Genomic DNA, 21,751 nt, shown 5'->3' on the forward strand with positions numbered 1-21,751 from the left:
TCATTTATTTATATAATAAATTTAGTTTTCAGATTTTTAATCAATTAATTCTATTTTTTTGAATTAAATATTATTTATTATTTTATATTAATACTAGTATAGTAATGAGGTTTTACATCGACTTTAACATACTTATTTTGAATTTAAAAAAAGGTTATTACACCAAACATTTCGAGGGTTTTTCATATCACAAGGCTTCAGAAAATGCAAATTTTTGAAATAGTTGATATCGCCACTACACAGTTTTTCTGTGTTTTGAAGTATATTTTTTTTAACTATTTGCAAATTTCTTTAAAAACAAGACAATTTTATTTTAACCAATTAAATTGTAATACTTACCGATAATTTGAGGAAATAAATTGTGCAAAAAAATTGAATAAATAACAATAATAATAATAATAAAATTATATATAGTATCCTCAATTTAACAAGTTTAAAAAAACTTTCTAATCCTTTCCGTCATTGTAAAAATTATTATTATTTTTTACACAAAAATTGATTTATAATTTTTTTAAATATTTAAACATAGAAACATATTATGAATCATATTTGGAACAGATACAAAACATTAACTAACATTAATGTTTTTTTAATTCTTAGTTTTTTAAATAAGCATCACGTGATGCATTTTAATTATCTATTTTATTAAATATTATTTACTTAATTCAATTAATTATTAGTAAAATATTTATTTCCGTTTGTTCTTTTATTAAATTTTTGTGGGAAAGTTATGGTTTTCACCCTAAAAATCGAAATAATTAAAATTGTATAATACCTTTATGTTGTGTATATGAATTGTAAGAATGCAATGAATTTTTTTTATTAGAATCTTTTTAAAAAGTAATGTTTTTTAAGAGATATTTACAATTTTTATGTTTCAAATAAAAAATTTATAATTTCTTGATTAGTAATGAAGAAACCAAAAAATACTTACCAAATAATAATTTATCATTGAATTACACAATTTAAAAAGTTATTGGTCTGATCCGTAAGGGACATATTTACAACGGTTTGTTTTAATAACTGATTTTTTGCTTGCTTGAGTTTTTTGGCGAAATAAACAAGAATTTAATTTGTTTAAAGATTTTTATAAGATTAAATTTTTGTACCTAATAAAACAAGTATAATTTTTGCAAATAAAACTTATTATTTCCGATATGTATTATTCATAAATTTTGGTTAATCGACTCCTAATTGAGAAATCTGGTAACCATCAAAACCTTACAGGGAATTATATTTTTATTCTGGACTTTCTGGACATAGACCAAGAAAATTTTTATTTGTAATTATCTTAAGAACAATATTTTTTTGAAACTAGTTTCTTTTTCAGTGTGATCTAATAAATATTTTAGCAAATAAAAAAAAAATCTCCTCAGTTTAAGACGGGAAAAAGTGTCCTCAGTTTAAGACGGGAAGAAACTAAGTTTAGAAGTAAACACAATACAAAACATTCAAACATTTCTATGAGTTTTAGATTCTAAAATTGAAACAATTCCAGAAATTTGGGCTACCATGTCAAGGAAATAAAATCCCTCGAGAAATCATTAGTCTGGCTCAAGTATGATAATAATTAATATAAAATGAAAATAAATCCAAGGCTGCAATTTTTGCAATTATTCACCGTATTTCAAAATTGATAGGTATAAATTGACCCTAAATTAAATTTTGAGGTAAATATTTTTAAGGTCGTTTGAAATACTTGGCTTTTCGTTATAGCAATGAACGTAGCGTGGTTTTTCAATTATATAGATTATGTGGTTTATGAGAATCATAATAAACATGGTTTGAAAATAATTAGTATGTAATTATTTCTATTTTGTTAACTACAATTAACTTTGAAATTGCTAATTTCTGTTTTTATTTATTGTTCAGACACTTAAGAATTACAACAATTACATTTTTATTATAGTTTATAGCACTCATAAAAAATGGTAAAAAAACGAACGATTCATTTAAATTTCCGGTAGGAAGAAACTTTAATTAAATGAAAAATTTGGCTCTTAAGGTATTTCCAGCATGGTATTTGCAATTCCTATGCTAAAGCTATGGTAAAATTTTTTTCGACAAAATTTAACGAGAAATTAAATTGAACTATTACTTTACTATTAAATTTCAAATTTTCAAAAAATTGACCGTTTAAAACACGAGATAATTATGCCTACGTGCCCAATTTTGACCAATTTAGGTACGTCAAAATAAATATTATCCTCTTGCTTTTTAAAACTCTACTAGAAGGGCAGTGTGTTAACATTCTTTGAATAGGAAAATTATAAACCTTTCAGCTGATTATCTCGCAATCTAAACGACCAAAAACTCCGTAATCTCACAGCTAATATTATTCTGAGTCTAAAAGTAGGTCGGAAATACCTTTAATAGGCTGAATATACCTTAAAATAAATAAGTATAATTGATTAATAAACTGAGATATTTGGATAATGATAATGACTTGCATTTTTCAATAATGTCATTCAGAAAATCTAATTATCCAATTTCAATATCTTATAGTTCATTAAGGGGTATACTCGACAAATATAGGGTGGTATACTCCACAAATAACCGTTATGATTTTAACCTCAAATAAATTGGTTTTATTTCTTCAAACCGTAATTATGGAATTCCAAAAAGAAAGCACTCTATAATTAACTTTTTTTATGCAGCGATAGCTTAAGGACGTTCTCAAAAAAATGAGTGTATGCAAATAATTGAGATTTATGTTTGAGAGTGGAGTCTGTTAGAACTTGAAAAAGTTAGACAAAATTAAGAGTAAAACTTTTCGATATATATCATAGTTTTTGAAATATTTATGCCTAAAGATTTAGATTTAGATTTAGAAAATCACTTATGGAAGAAACAACACACAAATGCCATTCATTTCATCACTTTAAATGCATTTTATGGAAAAACGAGTCGCACTGGTTATAATTTTGTTTATAAGAAAATATTTGCCATGTTTTTAATTAACAAATATTAGTTTTCCAAATTTATCTTAAGAAAATTAGCCTTAATACATAATAAAGCATACATTTAAAAACACTTCAATATAGGATTTATATGTTAAAAACTCGTACTTTTACAGCTCTAATCTACAAATTTAACACCGTAAGAGATATTAAAAAATTTGTCTGCTTATAAAGAGCATTAATGATTCAGTTTAAAGCACTTTTCATTTTAAACACAAAAAGGATTTCTTGTGATTTCCTAAATAACTGTTTTAGTTTATTTTTGATAGGCAACTTCTTGTACAGATCAGTACAATACTTTGCGTGTAATTCCATATATATGGAATTTATTCTGATATAACGTATCTATCTCAACTACAGCCTTGAACTTCTTATATTAAATTTTAATAATTTTTCACACAATAATTTACCGCTTCATAATAGATTCAATTTTTTTATAGAGTTTTATTTTATTCCTATCCTTCATCGTCCCTCGATGCTTTGATTATTTATAATAACTTGATTGATTTATTACAATACTGCAAAATACATCTATCAAACTGTTACTACTAATTGGTAAGGACAACCGGTTGTCAATATACTTTAATTTAGCAGAATAATGTTCCAAATAAACGCCTCCTAATTTTAAATTTTGTTTGATGAGTGACAATACATTTTTTTTTTTTTTATATTAGTCCATGCGAAGAGTTTTAAATGAAACGTTGGAATAAGAAAAAATTTCTCGTAAACCTCTTTCAATTTTCTTAGATTCTTTTACTATAAATGTAAAATTTCAAACGTTTATTACTTCAGATTTCGTTCGGAAATTGGCTTATCCGGATCGTTTTCGTGATTCAAAAAACTGACTAACTAACAATTCAAATTAGAAAGTTGTTCCTTATAAAATTACTAAAACTTTTCGAAACTTCTCTGGAAATATTCTTTTCCAGAACAGACAGGGGAATTGTTTATGTTATTCTCAAATACTTTACTATGTTTAACCTGTTTAACCGAAACTGTTAACCTGTTTAACAGGTTTAACCATGTAACCTGTTTAACCGAAATTGATCTAAGTAGGTTTTTATTTGGTAATGCAATCGTGGTTTTTTCTACTGATGTTTTCAGAAATGAAACTACGAATTAACTTTTGAATTCGAATCCATGCACAGACAAATGAAATGTTTATGATTAACGGCTTGTCAAATCATCAAACTAACATTATTCTGGAATTATTGATTTCAAATTATCCAATACCTGTTTACAAAACTATAAAACTCATTTAAAAAAATTTCTTCAAGATTTGGATGAGATTCTCTGAAAACGGAAGATAAATCAAAAAATATGATAATCGCATGCCTAGTGAAATCTTTTTTATGAATTACTTATCATACCTAACGCTTGGGCTATATTACTTAAATTAAGCCATCATAAAAAAACTATTATGTAATAAAATAAATAAAGACTTCATTTCGATATACTAGCAAATTGACAACAAATGAATATTATGTTTAAATTTTATCTGTTTAATAGATTATAATTTTTGACAAATCATTGAAACTTGCATAAAAATTGTAATTATTATTAATACTGAATCATTTTAAAGTTTCAATATAAATTAGAAGATATTCCATGTAATCGGTAGATTGTTTTATCAAATGAAATATTGTGTTTTGATTTTTTATTTTGTTAATTGTTAATTTGTAGTTGAGTTTTTTTTCATTCGAAAAAAATAATTAATAAATCTAAAATGTTTTGGTTAATTGTTAGTGTTTTAGCCGTAATTTTATTATACAAATTTCATAATTACATTTTAAATCCATTTTTTTATTGGAAAAATAAAAAAATCGATTATCATTTAATTCGAGGTCCATATGCGGATCTACTGAAATTTGTTACAAATACTGTTAATATATTTGACGAAGATTTGATTAATTATAATGCGAAACCTGATAAAAAGTAAGTACACTCAGAATTTGTGTTTGTAGAATATCACTATAAAGTTTTGGGTTAATTTTTTTTTTTTTTTTGTAGAGTTTATGGTACCGTTACATTTCGTAGACCGTCATTATTGATAAAAGATCCAGAACTTTTGAAACAAATTTTAATTAAAGATTTTGATCATTTTACAAATCATGCCACTTTATTAAGTGAAGCAGATCCACTTTTAAGTGATAACTTGTTTATAGCAAAAGGTAAGCAATTTTTATTATTTAAAGTAACCCGACCGTTATCTGACTAGTCAACTAGTCAACTAGGCAATTTGTATGACGTAAATGTAAAAAAATGGTCTAAAAATATCGTAAACTAGGAAATTTGTACGACGTAAATGTAATAATGTGCTTTAAAAATATAGTAAAAGCATAAAAAACCGTAAGTGTAATTTTTTGTGCATCAACTGAATAAATAGTAGAATAATAATTCTTAAAAGTAATTTTATTAAATTATTTTCTCTTTTTTTTTGCAGATAAAAAATGGCATAACACTAGAACAATTTTATCACCCGTATTTACGGCTAACAAAATGCGAATAACAATTGATTTGATGGCATCATGTGGTGAACAAATGATTTCATATTTTAAAAAAGAATATGAAAAACAAGGCAATGGAAAACCATTGGAAATTGAATTTCAATCTTCTACAGGACTATTTTCAAATGATGTAATTGCTACCACTTCGTTTGGAATACAATGTGATTCGTTCAAGGCTCCAGAAAATGAATTTATCAAAACTGGACGTGCTATTTTTAATTTTTCAATGCTACGATTTATGCTTTTACATTTAACACCATCTATTGCAAAAGTAAGAAGTTACGGCTATATTTAATATATATAAATAATGGGGGAAAGAGCTCTTTAATGATCCCTTAGGGTAAAATGATCCCTCGTTATTTTAAGTGAACCATTAATAAGCCATTTAGTATGTTTATCGATAGATGGCTTCCACGTGATCAAATTAACCCTTCAACAAAAACTAATGGCGATGTATAAGCTATTTTCTGTTTCGGAGCTTCTTTCGGAAGGACGCACTAATAAAAGTATTGAACACACAAACACAATGACCCATAGCTTGCGCAACCTATTTAGGTAAAAGCATAACAAATTTTCTTTTGTTTAAGATGTTCGATGTAAAAATAATGCCCCCAATTGTGTATGAATTTTTCCCACGTGTAATTAAAGAAGCTTTGAAAAATCGCCGAGAAAACAAAGTTTTTCGACCGGATATGATTCAATTATTAATGGAAGCGAAAGAATCACTAGAAAAAAATCCTGTTAAAGATCTTGGTAAGGATTATTCGTAAAATTTTCAGAGAGATTTCAATTTGATTTACTAATTTGCGCAATAATTGTAGCATTATCCGATGAAGAAATAATTTCGCAAGCATTGGTTTTCTTTGCGGCTGGTTTCGAAACTGTAGCAGCTACAATGACTTTTGCAATTTATGAATTAACTTTACATCCGGAGATTCAAAAACGGGCACAAGAAGAATGCGTTGAAGCTTTTAAAAAAGGTGGTGGAAAATTGACTTATGAAGCCATAAACGAAATGAAATATATGGATATGGTTGTATCAGGTAAATTTTGATTTCTTTTGAATGAAAAATTGAAATAAGTATTTTTTGAGCAAAATAGAAGATCTATTTAATCAAATTTGTACGATTTTTTTCCCCATTTGATGAAAATTTGGACAAAAAAGTTCCGAAATTTGAGAAGGTGATATCCCGATTGCCAAAATTCGAAAAGGATTTTAACTGTATACAGTGTGTTCATATCAAAAGTATCCACCCTTAATAAGTTTTGACTTCATGTGATTATTGCTTTGAGTGAAAACACGTCGATTTAGGTATCGAGGAGTAAGTTCAACAATCGTACCTAGAGAATTTTAGGTTTCATCCCTCCGCCCCTAAAACAATACTCACATCAGGTCAAGAGTTATTATGGGTGGATACTTTTGAAATGAACACACTGTATAGTTATCGCTAGGTTGGAAAATAGCATAAAAAAAAGGTGTCGTAAAAAAATGATTTTTTTTTTCAATTTTAATGAATTTATTATATTTTAGAAACACTTCGAAAGTGGCCACCTGGAACAAATACGGATCGTGTATGTAACAAGAAATACACACTCAACGTTGATAATCAGGAAATTGTAATAGAACCAGAAATGTTGATAACAGTCCCTGTACTTGGTATTCACAGAGATCCAAAATATTATCCCAATCCAGATAAATTTGATCCAGAACGTTTTAACGATGAAAATAAATCATCAATACATCCTCAAACATATATGCCTTTTGGTGCTGGTCCAAGAATTTGTATTGGTTCGTATTTAAAATCAAATTTTGATGATATTTACAGAACTAAATTTAACTTAATATTTAAAATTTTTAGCATCAAGGTTTGCAATTATGGAAGTGAAATTGTTTTTATGTTACATATTAGCTAATTTTAATTTGGAAGTAATTGAAAAAACTCCAATTCCATTAAAATTAAAAACGGCTGGATTAACTGGATACACAGCGAAGGATGGATTTTGGATTGGTTTAAAGCCAAGACAATAATGAATTTTTATAATTTAATTTTTATAGTTTTTGTACAAATTTGAATCAATTAAAATTTTTTTATTTAACTGTTGTACTTTGTTGAATGGGATTACCGATGGCTGAAGGAGTCCATTGAGTCCATTTGAACGCCCGAATAGTGTATTTCAAGATATTAGCTATTTAATTTTTCTGGATTCGAACTTAGCTCCTTTGGTGCTTATACCTGGAAAACCATAAACCTGATTGGATTTTAATCAACGGGATCGTTTTCGCCGGGTCAAAATTAGTTTAAATCCATGTTTTTATCAAAATAGCAGCCAAATAATATTTTTCGAATTTTTCTGATTTTTTTAAGGGGCACCCCTTTGGTAAAAATCGAAAAAAAACAGAAATAATTTTTTGTTTCCTATTTTCATGAAAATCAGTTTCTAAGGTCATTTTGACCCAAATTTTACAAAAATCACGTCCATTTGAACGAATGACTAGTGTATTTCAAGATATTAGCCATTTAATTTTTCTGGATTCGAATTTAGCTCCTTTGGTGCTTATACCGGGAAAACCATAAACCTGATCGGATTTTAATCAACGGGATCGCTTTCGCCGGGTCAAAATTAGCTTAAATCCATGTTTTTATCAAAATAGCAGCCAAACAATATTTTTCGATTTTTTTAAGGGGTACCCCTTTGGAAAAAATCGAAAAAACAGAAAAATTTTTATATTTCTGATTTTTATGAAAGTCATTTTCTAAGGCTATTTTGACCAAAATTTTACAAAAATCGCGTTCATTTGAACGCCCGACTAATGGATTTCAAGATATAAGCCATTGAATTTTTTTCGATTCGAATTTAGCTCCTTGATGCTTATACCTGGAAAACCATAAACCTGATCGGATTTTAATCAACAGGATCGTTTTCGCCGGGTCAAAATTAACCATAAAATATTGTACTCTTTGCCGAATATTGTGTAATATTTTTTCTGGCCATAAATAATAAAGTTTCTCCAAAAAACAAACCGTTGATTTTTTATCTAAAAAACTGAAATGAGCCCTTTACATTATATTAGAGATAATTATATTTTGAGATAATGTACATCAAGGTATATTATCAAGGGCAAACATTGACAAACTGTCTATTGCATAATACAATGAAATTTTTTTAAAAAAACTATATTTTTTTAAATCTTTTTAAGATAAAGCTACTATCACACTAGCCTCAACTACCAGACATTTTAAAGATTAAGAGAAAATTTTTTCGTCTCCGATTTGTTGAAAATCATTCTATAGAGTTATTTCGATCTAAAAAATATAAAAACCTAGCTACAGTGAATAACAGCAAAACATTATTATATTCATTTGAGCCTTATTAATGGGCCATTTAAATCTACACCTAAATATCTCGTTTTGTAGTTAACCAATCTAAAAATAACTTAAATAGAAGTTGTAGAGTTTGATGGGATCATGTTCTGACATCAGACTGGCCCTGGTTCTCCGGGGTTCTTTACTAGGCAATTTAGATTCGAAACTATAAGAGATAGAATAACACTTTAAATTAGAAAGTTGATCGTCATAAAAAAACAAACAAGTTTTGTTCAAAATATAAAATTTTCGTTACTCGATACGTTAATAGATGCAAACTTAATATCTACTCTAAAAAATTTCCTGAATCCGTGCTTGAATATCCTATGTTTAACAGTTCCATTCACTCTGGTTGTCATTTCGTCCAACATATCAGCACAATTTGACCTACGAAAATCTAGCAAAACGTGCATGTATCTCGACGGTAGTGTGACCGTAGCTTTAAATAATAAACTGATTAACAAAAGTTGTAAATATTTATTCCCGAATAAAATGTGTAATATATCTAGTGTTTATATTATCTTTTAGACAATAACAATTCAATTATGTTTTGGCTAATTGTTGGTGTTTTAGTCATTATTTTATTCTATAAATTACATAATTACATAGTTGATCCATTCGTTTACTGGAAAAATAAAGGAATCGATCATCATTTAATCCATGATCCATATACGGATCTATTAAATTTTGTTACAAATTCTACAAATGGCTTTGAAGAGGATTTGATTAATTATAATGCAAAACCGGATAAAAAGTCAGTATAATTTCAGTTTATGTTTTAATAGAAATTATTAATAATTATTGGTGCATTTTTTCTAGAGTTTATGGTATAGTTAGTCTTCGAACCCCGGCTTTATTGATCAAAGACCCAGACCTTTTGAAACAAGTGTTCATTAAAGATTTTGATCATTTTACAAATCATTCGATTCCTTTTTTACGTGATAAAGATCCAATTTTAAGGAATAACTTATTTGTATCGAAAGGTAGGACGTATTTCTTAAACTTAACGTAAAATTTAATTCCAATAGCTTCACGATATTTTTTATGGAGGTATTTAACTATTTTGCTCTTTGATAGATAAAAAATGGCATAATGATCGAAAAATATTATCTCCTGTTTTTACTACCAATAAAATGCGTATAACATTTGATTTAATGACATCATGTGGTGAACAAATCATTTCATATTTAAAAAATGCATATGAAAAACAAGGCAATGGAAAACCACTGGAAATTGAATTTCAATCTGCTACAGCACAATTTACAAATGATGTAATTGCTACCACATCGTTTGGAATACAATGCGATTCATTTAAACATCCAGATAATGAATTTATTAAAACTGGACGAGCTATTTCTGAGTTTTCAATTTTACGATTAATTTTGTTAGGAAAATTGCCCTCTATTGCAAAGGTAAATAATTAGATTTCTTTTTATATTATAGGCAATAGCTATTACAATTATGTAATGCACTTTGCCTATCTAAAAAATTTAATGACATATTTTTAGATATTTGATGTGAAGATAATGCCGTCAATTGTTTATGAATTTTTCCCTCGAGTAATTAAAGAAAATTTGAAAAATCGCCGTGAAAATAATATTAAGCGACCCGATATGATTCAGTTAATGATGGAAGCTCAAGAATCATTAGAAAAGAATGCTGTAAAAGATCTTGGTATGGACTTTGAAAATGAAAAATTATGATTTTTGTTTAATGAATTTGTAATAATTGTAGTTTTAACTGATGAAGATATAATTTCGCATGCATTAGTTTTCTTTGCTGCTGGTTTTGAAACTGTAGCAATGACAATGAGTTTTGCACTTTATGAGTTGGCACTACATCCAGAAATTCAAAAACAACTACAAGAGGAATGTATTGGAGTTTTCAAGAAGGGTAATGGAAAATTAACTTATGATTTATTACATGAAATGAAATATTTAGATATGGTTGTCTCAGGTAAATTTTGAGTATCTTTGTTTCTCTTTGGCCTGGCCTTTAACCTCCAATGTGTCTTAACAATTCTTAAAACACCTGAAAATTAATATATTTTAGAAACACTTAGAAAATGGCCTCCTTCAACTACTTTGGATCGTGAATGTAATAAAAAATATACACTCAAAGTTGATAACGAAGAAATTGAGATAGAACCAAAAATGTTGATATTATGTCCAGTACTTGGCATTCATAGAGATCCAAAATATTATCCAAATCCAGATAAATTTGACCCAGAACGATTTAACGATGAAAATAAGGCAGCAATACAACCTCAAACATATATGCCATTTGGTGCAGGCCCGAGAATTTGCATTGGTAAGTATTATCACAAATAATTATAAATTTTTAGATCACTTATAAAATGTCTTTAATTTTTAGCTTCACGTTTTGCAATTATGGAAGTAAAATTGTTTCTATGTTATTTATTAGCTAATTTTAAGTTAGAACCAACTGAGAAAACACCAATTCCATTGAAAATAGAAGCGCTTGGATTCACATATACAGCGAAAAATGGATTTTGGATTGGTTTAAAACCAAGAGAACAATAAAAATACGTTTTTTTCAATCTTTTAGGTTTATGAAATTTTTTTATTTATCCTTTAAGGGTCTTGCAAAGTGTGCCATGAAAAGTTTAGTGTACAAATCAAAAAATAAATCCAACAATTAAAGTCAAGCTTATTGTAGGCAGCAAAAACTCCCTTTTGAACGCCACAGACGTCATTTTCGAAGTAAAACTTCTCATAGTACTTTCCTAGGGTAAATCAAGTTTTGGTTGAAACGGGAGTGACATCACATTCAAATTACAATATTTTATTCAAACAGATCAAATTTTTGATCTTGAAAACAGTAGCTTAAGCAAATTGTAAGAACAATTAAAAGACTTGTTATGTTAGAGGTACATAAAGGTGCAAATTATTGTATTTTATATAAGAACTGCGTCACGCAAAGTGAAAAACGACTAGAATTATAATAGATCAACATCCTGTGAGATTCATAGGGACTTAGGAAAGACTTTTTGGGTTTAATCGCTATTTAGAACTAAAATGCAACAGTAAAACGATAGTATAGAAAGTGAAAGGCAATTTCGATTTTGATTCTAGGATGCTGAGTAGAATTATTTTCGTTCATGTTGTTATTTAAATTTTTTTCTACAGAGTCACCTTAATTAAGCCTTGCAAATGAAAATGTAAGTGTTTGTATTCTGACTGTATTTACATAAACATATAACGTAAAAATACAGGGTTGTTCACTCCGATGTTACCACTAAATATGTGTTTTAACAATCTTAGTTAAATACGGGAGTGAGTGTGTTAAACAAAGATGAGCAAATATACAGGATGATTCAAAATTGCACGGCACTATTTTAGATGCAAGTTCTTTGGCTCAAAATATACTCAATGCATATGAGGATCATTCGTCTATGTTAATAATTATGAAGCCCAGGTAAATTTTCAACATATTTTGAAGACCAATGTCATTTTTTGCTCTTGGCAACTTTTGGGTAAGGCATTTTTCTGTAGCTAGCGTGATTTCTTTCGATTAAATACAATAATGACATATTTTTAAATCGCATTTCCTCTGTAAGGTAACGATTTTCGAAAGAATCAACTTTCTAATTTAAAGTGTTATTCTATCTCTTACCTTTCTAAATTGACTATTGAATCTGATGTCAGAACATGATGTCTCGCAGCAAACTCTGATACTTTTGTTTGAGTTATTATTTGATTGGTACAAAACGAGCTATTAGCCATGAAAGACTAACCCTGTATAAGTTGTATCATCTTACTGTACTGCATGCAACCTTGTATTCTATTTCAATGAAAAATGTTTTACCACTCAGTAAATACATTTGGTATGGATAGCCGAACCTCTTGCTGATGAACAACAACAATGATCTCATACGCCTCCTAATTTAAATCTACATGTATGCCTCTTTTTTCAACACATTATAAAAACTATTCGTCAATTTTTTTTCATCATGTATTAGCCATTCTATTTTTAAATACGTAGTTATTATCTATATTTTTTTATTTAAAATGACATGACAATTTTTAGATAACACTTAATTAAAATAAAATATGATTCAAAGTAAATAAATATATTCAAGAATTCAGTGAATAGTTAATACATAGCGCTTAGTTTTTATCTATTCAAGATTGCATTTGAAAACAAGAACTTATATAATCTATTATAGTTTATGTATGAAATTTTGCCGATAAAATCTGTAAATATTCTCTGATAATTTTTAAAAGTGTTTACGTCTTTCACAAAATCTTACATTAGTTTGTACAAATTTACAGATAAATACTGTAGTCTGTAAAATTTATGTTTGTTTATTATTTGAAAGTTTAATTTACAGTTTTGTGTTTGTGATATTCTCATAACTATCGACAAATAAATCTGAAAAAACATGTTTTGGTTAATTGTTGGAATTTTAGCCGTTATTTTATTGTATAAATTTCATAATTACATAGTTAGTCCATTTTCGTATTGGAAAAATAAAGGAATTGATTACCATTTACTCCATGATCCATATACGGATATATTTAAATTTGTTACGAATACCGTAAATGGTTTCGAAGAGGATTGGGCTAATTATAATGGGATACCGGATAAAAAGTAAAGTTTAAATTTATTATTTTTTGTTTTGATTTATAGTTATTAAGGACTTAAGATGAAACTTTTTTTTTGTAGAGTTTATGGTATAGTTCAGTTTCGTATTCCGGCTTTGTTAATTAAAGATCCAGATCTTTTGAAACAAGTATTGATTAAAGATTTTGATCATTTTACAAATCATTCGAATATTTTGCGTGAAGACGATCCAATCTTAACTAAAAATTTGTTTATTTCAAGAGGTAAGAATAATGAAGCGAAATTTAGATGATTCTTTTCTTCTATGTTTTTGAGAAGTTTAGTAATCGAGACAATTGAGTTTTAATCATAACATTTATTGACGTGTTTAAATTTGTGGAATTTATGCAAATAGAGCTTTGCGATTTTCATGTTTTCTACGATTCTTTTCCGCCGTTTATGTTAAAAGGCAGATACTGATGAAGTCGTCGTCAATTGCAAGCTGTCTGTCAATTGAAACTTTTTTACACATATCAAAGCTGTCAATAACAAACAAAAATTCGATTTCTATAAATTTGACTTTTGAGTCAAATTTAAAATCTCAATTTTCCTTATAAATTCTCATAAAAACAGAAAAAATGACTCCTGAAAATTTGTTTCATTATGGGCTCAAATAAAGTTTCTATCAAAATCTGACAAAATATTTGTTCACAGATAAAAAATGGCATGATACCAGAACGATTTTGTCTCCAGTGTTTACTGCTAATAAAATGCGTATAATATTCAGTTTAATGGCGTCATGTGGTGATCAAATTGTTGCATATTTTAAGAAAGAATATGAAAAACAAGGTAATGGAAAACCTCTAGAAATTGAATTTAAATCAACGACAGCCCGATTCACAAATGATGTAATTGCTACCACATCTTTTGGATTGGAAATTGATTCATTTAAAAATCCAGAAAATGAATTTATTAAAACTGGGCGAGCTATTTTTGATTTTTCAATTTTACGATTTATTCTTTTGCATAAATTTCCTACCATTGCAAAGGTTAGTATTCTAATTTAAAATTAAAATAATTCTTTGTAATATATGCAATTTTGATTACATTCATGTTATATGCCTTGCATCACCTTTCACACTCGTTTAGACAGTTTAAACATAACAATCACTTATTTTCTATACTAAGCGAATGAAATAAAATTATGCCTGCCTTGATTTGCGAATAATTTTTAACCTTGTCACTTGTTGAACCATCATAATTGGTGTGTTTCTAGTGAAGATCTTTAATGACTATACAGTATTTGAAAGATATTACAGATATCTATAAAAAAAAAGTATTTTTCGACAAGTTTAGGCAATTATTATTACATTAAAGTTATTAAATTGCAATGGTTGTTTTTTTTTTAGATATTCAATGTTAAACTTATGGCACCAATTGTGTATGATTTTTTCCCTAAAGTAATTCGAGAAGCTTTAAAAAATCGCCGTGAAAATAATATTAAGAGACCAGATATGATTCAATTAATGATGGAAGCAAAAGAATCATTAGAGAAGAATCCTGTAAAAGATCTTGGTATAAATTTCAGAAATTATTGATTTATATTAAGATTTAATGCGTTTGAAATTATTGTAGTTTTAGAGGATGACGATATTATATCGCAAGCATTTGTTTTCTTTGGTGCTGGTTATGAAACAGTTTCAGTTGCAATGAGTTTTGCAATGTATGAATTGGCAATACATCCAGAGATTCAAAAACGTTTACAGGAAGAATGTATTGAAAACTTCAAGAAAGGTGATGGAAAAATAACTTATGAATTGTTGCAGGGAATGAAATATTTGGACATGGTTGTATCAGGTAAATTTTTGCTTGCAAATCCTAAACTTCATTTCATCCCTTTTTCATCCAAATCGGTTAAAATGCCTTTCAAGAGATTTAAAAATCGAAATTCGGATGTAGACAGCATTACCTGTTTGATGTACGGATATCATCCAAATAAATTTATTGGTAGTCCTATTGTCAAAAAAAAATTATCTGTTATTTTATAGTGTTTTACTATTTTAGAATCGTTCCGAAAATGGCCTCCAGCAACAGCTTTAGATCGTGTTTGTAACAAAAAATACACACTCAACGTTGATAATCAAGAAATTGTGATTGAACCAGAAATGCTTATTGTTTGTCCAGTACTTGGTATTCACAGAGATCCAAAATATTATCCAAATTCAGATAAATTTGATCCAGAACGTTTTAGCGATGAAAATAAAGCATCAATACATCCTATGACATATATGCCATTCGGTGCAGGCCCAAGAATTTGTATTGGTAAGTATTTAAAAGCAATATCTGAACATATTTAGATCACTAACATAATATTTTTATTTTTTTGTAGCTTCACGTTTTGCAATTATGGAAGTAAAATTATTTTTATGTTATATATTAGCTAATTTTAATTTAGAACCAACTGAGAAAACACCAATTCCATTGAAAATAAAAATGTCTGGATTTACGTATACGGCAAAAGATGGATTTTGGATTGGTTTAAAACCACGAGAACAATAAATACACAAGCAAAAATTTTACTATTTTTTTTAAAATTATATTTTTTTATCATTTTTGTATAAATATGCAATAATAAAAAGGTTTTATATAGAAATTGTATTTAACATTTATTTCTCCATTGAATTTTTTTTAAATAAAGGAACTGGTTTTAAGGTAAAACATACCTAGTAAAAATCAAATGAAATTCTAATTGGGACCCAGAAAACTCAAAGCTCGTGTTTATGTGACTATTGAGGAAACAATTTTGAGAAATTTTCTGAAATCCTATTTGAGCAAAGAATTGAGAAAATATATATGAGCAAAGTTTAGTCCAAAAATTTTTTGGACTAAAGTACTTTTGAAATTTCTAGGACTTAAGGTGATTCAATACCAAAACGAAAATGTTACCAAAAAACTGAAATTTTGTGTGTCAATTAATGAGTATTTAATAGAAGTATTTTTGACCAAAATTTATTGAAAATCGGATTTATTTGGTCGTATTGTAAGTCTATTTCATTATATGACGTTGACAGATATTTTGAGAATCATAATTCGGAACCGATTTTTACCGGTAGCATTGTCTTCTTCAGGTTCAAATTTAGAGAAAGAATTTGGAACCCCGTGGAAAGAAAATTTACATTCATTTTATAATTTTGAATCGAAATGAATTTTTCTTGGGACCGCACACAAAGGCATATTAAACAAATTCTTAATACATATACCTATATTCAAGAAAGCCTATTTTCTCATACTTACAGCCCAGTCAAACAAATATATTTAAGATTGTATTCGAACCGAATTTTTAATCGTTCTTTATTAAACGGATGACAAAATACAATTGAAGTTATTTTATGCAAAATTTTGTGTAGATGAATTTACCAAAAATATTTTATCAACTACTACTTTAAATTTTATCACAGACAATTTTAATTGTGGTCAGATGTTCTGCCAAAATGTCAGTAGACTAATTATGTCTATAACGTTCAATTAAGATTATTTTTCGGTTAATGACATTCTGTTTAAAACAAAACACATATGAAAGATTTAAGATATGTCTATTTTTTTAAAATAATAATAATATTATTCGAAAAAAATATAAATAAATAAAAATAAATAATATTGTTTTATGTACAAAATGTCGCAGGAGTCATGATACAAATTGGAAAGTGTAAATTTAAACGTAAGTAAGGATCATCGAATTAAATATATAGTAGATGAAAATACAATATTAGGACAAAAAAAATTAGAAACTCAGAAACCTGAATGTGTTTTATAGTTAACTAGCTCGACCAGTGGGAAATTTCGAAGTACGGTATCCGTGGCTAAAAACAGGCCAGAGAAATAACATAGAAGGATTAGTTTCTTTTTATGTATAGGCAATCTAATTACCAATATGATATACAAATTACATAATGAACAAAATTAAATGTATAGGTATGTAATTTCTCTTGTCTGTTTTTTCCTACGCTGTACATTTAGACCGGGAGTTTTCCGTTAATAGCCAGTACGATAAGCTTTGAAATGAGGAGTAAATCATGGAATTTGATAAAGGAATAAGGAAGATATCGTGTAACCAGGAAAAAAAATCGCATTTATCGGACTTTTTTTATTTAAATTCTCTACATTTTACTTGTATGATAAATTTAAATATAGAAAAATGTTTTCATATAAATTTAATTAAACACTCATTTCTAAATCATTTTGTACATGAATAAAATAATAAGAAAAAAGTGATAAATTTTTACTCATATAGAAGTTGAAAAGTTCAATAAAAAAATATAATAATCTCACTTTTATAAGCTTTATTATGTTTTAATACAAATAAATCAAACAATTAAAGGTCATCTAGGTCTTCATATCATTTTGGTATAAAATAACTGTCTTTTTCCATCAAACATTGTAGTCGGTTCGAGGTGGTTGTTTTGTAGAAGACACCGAATTACATTATTGAGAAAAAAATGAAACTGTTGTTATTGTGTATTGTGGCTGGCATAAGTCTTGCTTTTGCCAGTCCAACAATGGGCAGAAGCAAAGTTGGTAAGTGTTTAAAACAAATTCGTATAGCAACTAAAGTAGTCATTGTTTTGATACTCTTTGTAAGCTGAAACCTAATAAGCCTAGAAAAAGATTTGTAACCATAACTGTTTATTTTTAAAATATTTACATTTTCTACTAGAATACGGCATTTAAATTTCATCTCTCCCTGGGGGAGAGATTGTCGAATTTGTGGAAATAAGCTATTTTGCTAAAATTATCAAATCCCTTTAGTATTTTCCCCAAAAATAATTCGGAGATTCACTCTTTTCACATGGATATCATACTGCTTTTTCTATGTATTTTTTACATCTACACATTTTTTCTACATTTTCTGTAAATCATCTGACAATCGACCAAAAATTTGCAATATCAGTTTGTGGATAATTTAATTAGACTTTATGAGAGAAAACTAAGCCTTAATTTTCTATTTTCAAAAAATTCTAAAAGTTTCAATTTGTTTATAGCTGATAAGGTGTTTTTGGAACGTCAAAAGAATATTTTTCGATTGCTTATGCACATAACACAACGAAATACATGGCAAGATCAAGTCCAAATTGGGCAAAATTGGAAAATTGAACAAAATTTGGATTCTTATAATGTAAGTTGGATTTTTTATATTTTTCATCAACGCTTGAAGTTTGGTTTTTACCTTTAGAGCTTACCAGATAGGTATCGAGTTAATTTCGGCCAAGTTATGGTCGAAATAACACCCTGAAACTTGCGAAAAACTATTGAAAGTTACCTCGAACGTGCTGCAGAAAGTCCAGAGGCGGCCTTTAGGAATCTCAATTTGCATTTACCCATAATATGTAATTTTTTGTTCTAGAATCCACAATTGATAAAAGATTTCCTTGAAGAATACAATTATTGTTTCTTACCTCGGGGACGAGCTTTCACAATTGCGAATAGAGTACAAATTAAACAAGCTATCAAATTATTTAACGTCTTCTACTATGCCAAAGACTTCGACACCTTCTACAAGACTGCGTGTTGGGCTCGTGACAATATTAACGAAGGAATGTTCATTTATGCATTAACCGTAGCCGTATTACATCGTCCAGATTGTCAAGGCATTATTTTACCTGCACCATATGAAATTTACCCATGGTTCTTCGTTAATTCGGATGTGGTCCAAAAAGTGTATAAATATCGTATGCAAAATTGGAACAACTTGAAGAATATTAACAATGAAATAATTATCAACGCAAATTACAGCGGATGGTATTTGAATATTGGATCCGATTCTAGATTAACTTACTTCACCGAGGACGTTGGATTAAATTCATTCTATTATTACTTCGCTATGGATTATCCACCATGGTTGGGAGGAGAAAAATTCCCCTTAAATAATGATAGACGTGGAGAATTGTACTATTTTGTTCATCAACAGTTATTAGCTCGATACTATATGGAACGATTATCAAACGGCTTAGGCTCGGTTCCATTATTAAACTTTAATTCACCATCGAGTATTCCTAGCTATACACCAAGTTTACAATATCCAAATGGATTATATTTCCCATTCCGACCATCGAAAACCGATTTAATATTTGACGATTTTACTAGAAATTTGTTGGATCAAGTTTACACCACAGAAATGCGCATTCGTAACGCAATTGATTCTGGATTTGTTATAACGGTAAGACACCATCGGAGCACTAAAAAGATACAAAATTGAAATATATTGTTAATTTTCAGGAGGATGGCGGTAAAATTCCATTAATAACCGAAAATGGTATGAACATTCTAGGAAACTTAATCCAAGGCAATCCAGATTCACCCCATCGTGTCTTGTATGGATTCCTTCCACATTATTTACGCTTATTGTTAGGATTTACTGGCAAAGCTTTACATCCATACAAAATTCAACCAAGCGTATTAGAGCATGGAGAAACAAGTCTACGTGACCCAGCTTTCTACAGTATCTATAAGAAAATTATCTGGCTTTTCCAATTATACATACAAAAATTACCATCGTACACACATAACGATTTAGTTTACCCCGGTGTTAAAATCGAAAATATTGATATCGATAAACTAGTCACATATTTCGATACTTATGATTTCGATCTAAATAATTTGTTATACACCGATTATACCAAAGAATTACAACTCGATAACGAGATTCGAATTAAAGCGCGTCAACAACGTTTAAACCATAAACCATTTACATATCGAATCAATTTAGTTAGCGAAAAAGCCGGTAAATCAATTGTACGTGTTTATTTAGGTCCAAAATACGATGAAAATGGACAATTAATTCCGTTACAACAAAATCGATTAAATTTCTATTTACTCGATTTGTTCAAATATGAATTGAAAGCTGGTAAAAATACTCTTGAACGCAATTCCCGTCAATTACGTTACTCTGTAAAGGATCGTACAAACTTTTTAACACTTTACAAAAAGGTTATGTTAGGTTTGGAGGGTTCAGAAGAATTTATTTTAGATAACTCTGAAGCTCATTGTGGTATTCCAAATCGTTTGTTACTACCAAAAGGTAATCGCGATGGTATGGTGTTCCAATTGTATGTAATTGTCAGCCCTCTTAAAGAGGAAGTTAAGCGTAATTATGATGATGTAATCTCGTGTGGAGTTGGAAGCGGTACTCGCTATGCGGATAATTTACCATTGGGATATCCATTTGATCGTTGGATTGGAGGATATACATTTAACAATGTACCAAATATTTATCACCAAGATGTGATTATTTACCATCGACGTGAAGAAGAAATTAATGCTTCAATACAAAATTAGGCTGTATGTGGATTAAAAATGGCTATCAAATTATAACGATTCAATACAAAAGACTATGCGTGGATTAAAAATGTCTTCCGAAATATTGAAACTTTTTTTTTTACTTTGTTTTAATTTGTAAGTTTGAGTTAATACTTTTTTGTGATTAAATGCGAGAACTTAATAAAAGTATATATTTTGTAAAAATTTGTTTTTACTATTATTTAAAATTCTTGATAAAATGAAGTTATTATCAATAAAGAATTCCTACGCCATGGACTAAAAACAAAACACATGCCTTGAGAATACTTCCAACAATTTGAAAGGTAAAAAGTGCCGTCTTAGGCTATAACGGGCTCTTTGAAAATGAACATACATAATTTGAGCCCTTTTCAAATTGGTTTTTTATTAAATACAATTCAATATCCAGTTGAGTTTCTGTGAGTTGAAATATAGGATATTTAAAAATCTTCATTAGAGTAGTTTCGATAATCCAAAACGTTCATTAATCCGAACAGTATTCGCCTGACCTTTCCACGGTTCCCTACGCCTGTGAGAGAACAATTACATAAAAATGATGAAATGATATGAACATACATACATTTGTTTATACAAACTCAGTATCCGAAAAATCATGGTTTTTATTGACTCCCGATTTTCGAGACTCTACTGTATTTCGAATTACAGGTTTTGTTATATTTTAAATATTAGAGGTTTATTTATTTTTGAAATAATGTTAAGAGATAAAGATGTAACAATGAAATGTTTATCTATAAGTTAATTGTTGAACTATAAATTTAAATAACTTCTAGTGGGTGCTATTCTAACTATAAATATAGCTAGCTTCCACCAGATGGTAGTACAATAATACAAAAACATTTGCTATATGCGAGGTGAACACAGAGTGGGGTACAAATAGCTATACCATATCATTTACATAATAAATGAAAATGGTATAATTAAATGTTTGTTTTGGATCGTTTAGAGATCCCAGGGTTTGAAAATCCATGTCAGTCGATTAAAAAATCGATTTCGTGTGATC

At 28.4% G+C, this 21,751-nt stretch overlaps 2 protein-coding genes across 2 annotated transcripts; both read left to right on the forward strand.

The window, feature by feature from the left end:
• Positions 1-4,686: 4,686 nt before the first annotated feature.
• LOC123300572 lies at positions 4,687-15,961 on the forward strand. The gene is given in 21 exon segments (XM_044883158.1): positions 4,687-4,716; positions 4,783-4,895; positions 4,971-5,131; positions 5,404-5,738; positions 6,055-6,220; positions 6,289-6,510; positions 6,999-7,256; positions 7,327-7,494; positions 9,361-9,586; positions 9,652-9,815; positions 9,910-10,244; positions 10,341-10,506; positions 10,567-10,788; positions 10,885-11,142; positions 11,206-11,372; positions 13,235-13,446; positions 13,522-13,682; positions 14,113-14,447; positions 14,808-15,255; positions 15,463-15,720; positions 15,788-15,961. Coding segments are annotated over 21 exon segments (4,575 nt in total). The 3' UTR covers positions 15,958-15,961.
• A 1,891-nt stretch (positions 15,962-17,852) lies between these two features.
• On the forward strand, positions 17,853-20,808 carry LOC123299964 (hexamerin-1.1-like). Its single transcript, XM_044882397.1, has 4 exons — positions 17,853-17,973; positions 18,438-18,571; positions 18,800-19,612; positions 19,672-20,808. The coding sequence occupies exons 1-4, from the start codon at positions 17,895-17,897 to the stop codon at positions 20,728-20,730; spliced, it is 2,085 nt and encodes a 694-aa protein (XP_044738332.1). The 5' UTR covers positions 17,853-17,894; the 3' UTR covers positions 20,731-20,808.
• The last annotated feature ends 943 nt before the right edge of the window (positions 20,809-21,751 follow it).

The sequence above is a fragment of the Chrysoperla carnea genome, chromosome 5, assembly GCF_905475395.1.
Source record: "Chrysoperla carnea chromosome 5, inChrCarn1.1, whole genome shotgun sequence".
NCBI lineage: Eukaryota > Metazoa > Arthropoda > Insecta > Neuroptera > Chrysopidae > Chrysoperla > Chrysoperla carnea.

What these genes read in the sequence shown, in the direction of transcription:
- LOC123299964 (XM_044882397.1), top strand. Translation starts at nt 17,895, where the DNA reads ATGAAACTGTTGTTATTGTGTATTGTGGCTGGCATAAGTCTTGCTTTT. An exon ending in AAAATTTGGATTCTTATAAT is followed by an intron (nt 18,572 to 18,799) that starts GTAAGTTGGATT and finishes TTTTTGTTCTAG; the next exon opens with AATCCACAATTGATAAAAGA. An exon ending in ATTCTGGATTTGTTATAACG is followed by an intron (nt 19,613 to 19,671) that starts GTAAGACACCAT and finishes GTTAATTTTCAG; the next exon opens with GAGGATGGCGGTAAAATTCC.